This window comes from Macrobrachium nipponense, chromosome 29 (genome assembly GCF_015104395.2).
Source record: "Macrobrachium nipponense isolate FS-2020 chromosome 29, ASM1510439v2, whole genome shotgun sequence".
Lineage (NCBI taxonomy): Eukaryota > Metazoa > Arthropoda > Malacostraca > Decapoda > Palaemonidae > Macrobrachium > Macrobrachium nipponense.
Window position 1 is genome coordinate 34,360,683 of NC_061092.1, and position 5,915 is coordinate 34,366,597.

General features: G+C 35.3%; 1 protein-coding gene across 6 annotated transcripts in view; it reads right to left on the reverse strand.

Annotated features, from left to right (window-relative positions):
- Positions 1-2,751: 2,751 nt before the first annotated feature.
- The window catches only part of LOC135206229 (alpha-(1,3)-fucosyltransferase C-like), a 93,129-nt gene continuing 89,965 nt past the window's right edge, over positions 2,752-5,915 (reverse strand). For 4 of the 6 annotated variants that reach the window (XM_064237593.1, XM_064237591.1, XM_064237589.1 and 1 more), the window contains exon 10: positions 2,755-3,755. In XM_064237593.1, coding sequence (XP_064093663.1) covers positions 3,749-3,755 — 7 coding nt within the window. In that variant the 3' untranslated portion in view covers positions 2,755-3,748. Of the gene's footprint in view, positions 3,756-5,915 lie in introns of all 6 variants that reach the window. The other 2 variants (XM_064237594.1, XM_064237590.1) reach the window with 2 other exon arrangements.

Consider the following 5,915-nt stretch of genomic DNA (forward strand, 5'->3'; position numbering starts at 1 on the left):
TAAACGCAAAAGACGGAATTATTTAGTGAATGCTTGAAGGCTAATTTCGTGAGAGAATATTATGCATCTCTTTGTTGAAAAATGGCATACATTACAATTATCATAGAGCAAAAAAGGTATATATGATATTTATCAAGTACTCATATATGTATGGTATATATATATATATATATATATATATATATATAATATATATATATATATATATATATATATATATATACATATATATAAGAGGAAACAAGATTGCAATATCAGGTTGAAGTAGAGAACAGATTTGCAGCATTAGAGGTGGATGATGATGTAAGTTGGAACCAGGTAAAACCTATAGTGTTGGAAGCAGCAGAGAGAACTGTTGGCAGGACTAGGCAACGGAGAGGAGGGCGATGGTTTGATGAGGAATGCAGAGAGGCAGCCCAAAGAAGAAGAGAAACAAGATTAAAATGGATAGAGAATAGGGGAAATGCAGAGAGGAGAAGGATATGTACAGAGGCAAGAAATGAGGCATGCAGCACTAATAGATGGAAGAAAAGAATGCTAATCGATAGGGAGTTGGAAGAGGTTGAGAGCAACAGCAGGCGGGGAAATGTGAGGGCCGAGTTCCATGGTATAAATAAAATTAGGAAGGGATACCAGGCCAGACTAGGAATGGTGCGCAGTAGATATCTTTTAGTAGATAGAGAGGAAATTGAAGAGAGATGGGTAGAACATTTTAGAGCCTTGTTAAACAGAACAGCACTTCCTGAATAGCCTGGGGAGAATGGAGAAATTATATTGGGAGATGAGGTTGAGGATCCAACCACAAAGGGAATTCTAGAAATAATAAATCACCTAAAGAATAATAAGTCTGCTGGCATTGACGAAATTAGTGCAGAACTACTGAAGTATGGAGGAAGACAACTACAAGAAGCAATGGCAAAAATCGTGATTGGAATTTGGAGAAGAGAAGAAATGCCTGAGGAATGGGAAGAGAGACTGTTTGTGCCAATTCACAAGAGAGGTGATAGAACGGAAGGTGGAAATTATAGAGGCATTTGTCTCTTAACTGTCGGATATAAGATTGTAGCTAAGCTATTGTATAATAGACTGAAGAGACACAGTGAGACTATAGTAGGGGATTACCAAGCAGGGTTTAGAACGTCTAGATCAACCATAGACCAAATATTTATTGTAAGGCAGATCCTTGAGAAATATTGGGAATATGATAAAGACTCTTGGCATGCCTTTATAGATTCTAAGCAGGCATGTGACAGTATACAACGAGAGGCATTGTGGAGGATACTGAGAGAATTCAGGATACCAGAGAAGCTTATTCGCCTAACAAAAATGTGTTACAGGAATATGAGAGGCAGAGTACGGATTAGAGGGGAAGTGATGGGTCCTTTTGAAGTTGACAACGGTTTAAAGCAGGGATGAGCACTGTCTACGATTCTCCTTAACCTAGTGCTGGAATGGGTCATGAGACAAACACCACAGGGTGATGGAGTACATCTTGGGGAGGCTAGGTGTGATAGATTAGCTTATGCAGATGATATTGACTTTTGTGGTGAAAACATCTAGGAAATTGATAGAAAAACAAGCATATTTAGAGAAGCTGCAAATCAAGTTGGCCTGGAAATAAATGAGGCTAAAACCAAAATCTTGAAGGTCTCAAGGCAGGAGAGGATACTGGGTAACATCAGGTGTGGAAATATGGAGTTGGAAGCGGTCGAGAACTTCAAATACCTGGGATCAACAGTTACAGCTGAAAATAGAGTAGAGGAAGAGGTAAAATTAAGAATAGCAGCAGCAGCCAGAAGTAGTTGGGCTTTAGCCAAAGTGCTCAATAGTAATATCTTATCAAGGAGAACAAAGGTGAGGGCCTATACAACCATTATTAGACCCGTGTTAACGTATGGTTGCGAAACCTGGAGGCTGACAAAGGATCTGGAACACGAAGGTTGGAAGTGTTTGAGAATGGAATCTTGAGAAGGATATGTGGACCGTCTTTGATGCGGAGATGGGGCAATGGCGAAGAAGGCCTAATAATGAAATGAGGGAAATGACACAGGTATCCTTGATAACAGACACGATTATGGCTCAAGGACTGAGGTGGGTGGGGCATGTGGCCAAGGCTCATAAGGATAGACTAATAAGCAAGATTACTTGAGGACAACCAGAGGGCAGACGACCTCCAGGAAGACCCCGCATGAGATGGTCTGATAAGGTAAAAAGGAACATGACAGAGCTTGGAGTGGATGGTCCAGGTGATTGGTGGGATGTTGCACAGGACCCTGGTCGTTGGAAGCTTCTTGTAGCGGCGGCAAAGAGCCATGGAGGCCCGCAGCCAGTGGAGTGAGTGTATATATATATATATATAATATATATATATATATATATATATATATATATATATATCTCTTCCTACTGTATTTTATTGTATTTACTTCCGCACACATCTGTGTATATAATATATATATATATATATATATATATATATATATATATATATATATATATATATATGTATATGTATGTATGTATATGCGCGAAAGTAAATAAGATAAAATACAATAGATAAATAAAATGCTTTATTGAAAATATACAATGTATATATATATATATATATATATATATATATATATATAGTGTATATATAATATATATATATATATTATATATATACTATATAATATACATAATAGCATAATATATAATGTATCTTCTTTCATGTTTTTTAATAAAGTATTTCACTAATTTACTTTATTATATTGTTTATTTTATTACCTTTCGTGCACAAACTAGAATTCAGTTTTAGTCCAGTGGCTTATCCACGATAAATAACGATATAAATAATTCAGACTTACTCCAATACTCTTGACTAAAAAAATGTTGGTGAATCAATCATGTGGTTTGACTTCCGTCATCCGAAACTCGATAATTTGAGGTTTAGGTTATGGCGCCCGAACCCATGGCAACCGAGGGTTAGTTTAGTGTAGTGTTCCTATCAATTTAAGATGCAGACAAAACGTGAAAAAGCACATCGAGAAACGAGAAATATATCGTAAAGAATATGTAATGGCTATAAAAACCTTTCTTAGCTCTCTGATACTGAACTGCAAAGCAAGCGGTCTTGGAACCCGACTGTTTAGTTACGTTAGATGAGGCTAGTGCTCCAGTCAGTACTGTAAGCATATCAAATAAGGAAAGAAATTAGAAAAAAAACACATGGAACAAAAACAAATATATCATAACGAATGAATAATAAATAACCTCCAAGCTTTTACAAACTGAACTACAAAGCAGACCCAAGTGGTTTTTATTCAATAACCTTTTGTGTATCAGGATGAGACAAACCGTTTATTAGAAAAGTTCAAAGTTTCTTAATATCTACAAAAAGGCACATTCATGTTACTTATCACAACCTTTACCTTAAAATTATCTCCTAAATTAGCAGCAACAGCTAACGCAACAAGACTGCTGCTTAGTTTTCGCACACAAATTGAGGAAAAAAGGATTTTGTTAGGCACTTCTTGGCTTGGCGTCACAATCCAGGAGAATGGGCTGACGTAGGAGTGGGACTCTCAAGATTTGTTCATAAGCCAAACTATTCAATAGCTGGCAAAAGGACCCAGGCACGGCGCAGCCTGTGATTTGTGTTGAGAATGTTCAGAATTATCTCTGGAATATTTCCAAACTTGTTCCACTGGCAAGCGTCAGATCTCTCATTCTCTGAACGTCTGAGAAACGCTGAAGGCAGATCTATGTATCATTTCCTGAAAATATGAACAATATAGTTGGTCAGGTACACACTGAATGATCAAGTTATTTGGGGTTCCTAACTAATCAATGTACAACGGGGTTCTCAACTAATCAATGTAGAACGGGGTTCCTAACTCATCAATGTACAACGGGGTTCCCTCTAATCAATGTAGATTAGAAAACGGGTGTTCCCAAACTAATCAATGTGAACGGGGTTCCCAAACTGAATCCAATGTTTTTAAGTTTTTTTTTAGAACGGGGTTGCCCAACTAATTCAATGTAGAGAAACGGGGTTCCCAAACTAATCAATGTAGAACGGGGTTCAGACTAATCAATGTTAGAAACGGGGTTCCCAAACAATCAATGTATAACACGGGTTCCAGACTAATCAATGTAGAACGGGGTTCCCAACTAATCAATGTAGACGGGGTTCGACAATCAATTTAGAATGGTTCCGCTAATCAATGTAAACGGTCACACTAATCGTGTACACAACGGGTCCCAATAATCATGTAGAACGGGGGTTTCCCAACTAACAATGTAGAACGGGGGTCAAGGGAACTAATCAGTGTCAGAACGGGTTCAAGCCACTAATCAATGTAGAACGGGGTTCCCAACTAATCAATGTAGAACGGGGTTCCAGACTAATCAATGTAGAATGGGGTTCCCGACTAATCAATGTAAAACGGGGTTCACAACTAATCAGTGTAAAAACGGGGTTCCCAACTAATCAATGTAGAACGGGGTTCCCAACTAATCAATGTAGAACGGGGTTCCCAACTAATCTATGTAGAACGGGGTTCCCAACTAATCAATGTAGAACGGGGTTCCCAACTAATCAATGTAAAACAGTAATTTTTTTTCTATAGTACATGACTGTTACTGATTTGTCTTACTAGATTCAAGATCATCTCTGAGAGATGGCTTGTGAATCTTCCTCACATAAATTAGCATAAACATCAAGACAACAGAATTATCAATTTACTTTTATTTTTGTTAGCAATATCTTTTCATATAGAGGTCTGCACTTCGAAAGTAATTTAATTAATAATATAATAATAATAATAATAATAATAATAATAATAATAATAATAATAATAATAATAATAATAATAATAATAACAATATTTATTATTATCATCATTATTATTTACAATACAAATTATAACTGTACGATTAATATGTTTTCAGCCAACTTCATACATCTTTAATATCTATAACAGGGTGCACAAGATCATAAGCTAGGCTGCTAAAGGAACAAGATATGTGAACCGCCACCAATAAACAAGGCGAATAAAATCTTAGCGTCATACAAACACTCCAGCAAAGAACACTTAACTCCGGACATAAAAGTATGAACCTAATTACATTAATCCATTAGCCATTAGAGCAAAAAAAAAAAAAGTTGGAAAGGTGACACCATATGACTTCGGTACACGGAACAACGATGAATGTGTTAGCAATTCATGAAAGTTAATGTGGATCCATCGATCGCCGTCAAATAGCTAGCTCGATCAATTCTAAAAGCCAAGTCCTTGTCTGTTATCGCTAGTGTAATAAACTAGCTACAATTACAAAGATTGTTAAGGTCTTCAGAAATGATCACGTGTGTGCTTCCCAATATTTTAGTGTTGAAAGTTTTTCACTCCCAACACTCTCGTATTTACCGTTAACGTCACTTTAGCTAAGCAATGATACGATATTAATGATATTTCACTACTACTACCGCTATAACAGCAATTAATACTACTCCCAATAATAATAATAATAATAATAATAATAATAATAATAATAATAATAATAATAATAATAATAATAATAATAATAATTTAATCATTCTTATTACATTTAAAATTTATAAGACGTTGTTAACAATGTACAGCATATATATATATATATATATATATAATATATATATATATATATATATATATATATATATATGTGTGTGTGTGTGTGTGTGTGTGTAGATTATATATATATATAATGTTTGTCCTTCGGCAGGAATTAAAACATGTATATATATATATATATATATAATATATATATATATATATATATATATATATATATATATATAGATCAAACAAGCAAACGTAATTGTTAATATCTTTATTTCTAGCACCACACAACCTTCTTCACGACGACACCCTCCAAGACATACATTTTCCAGG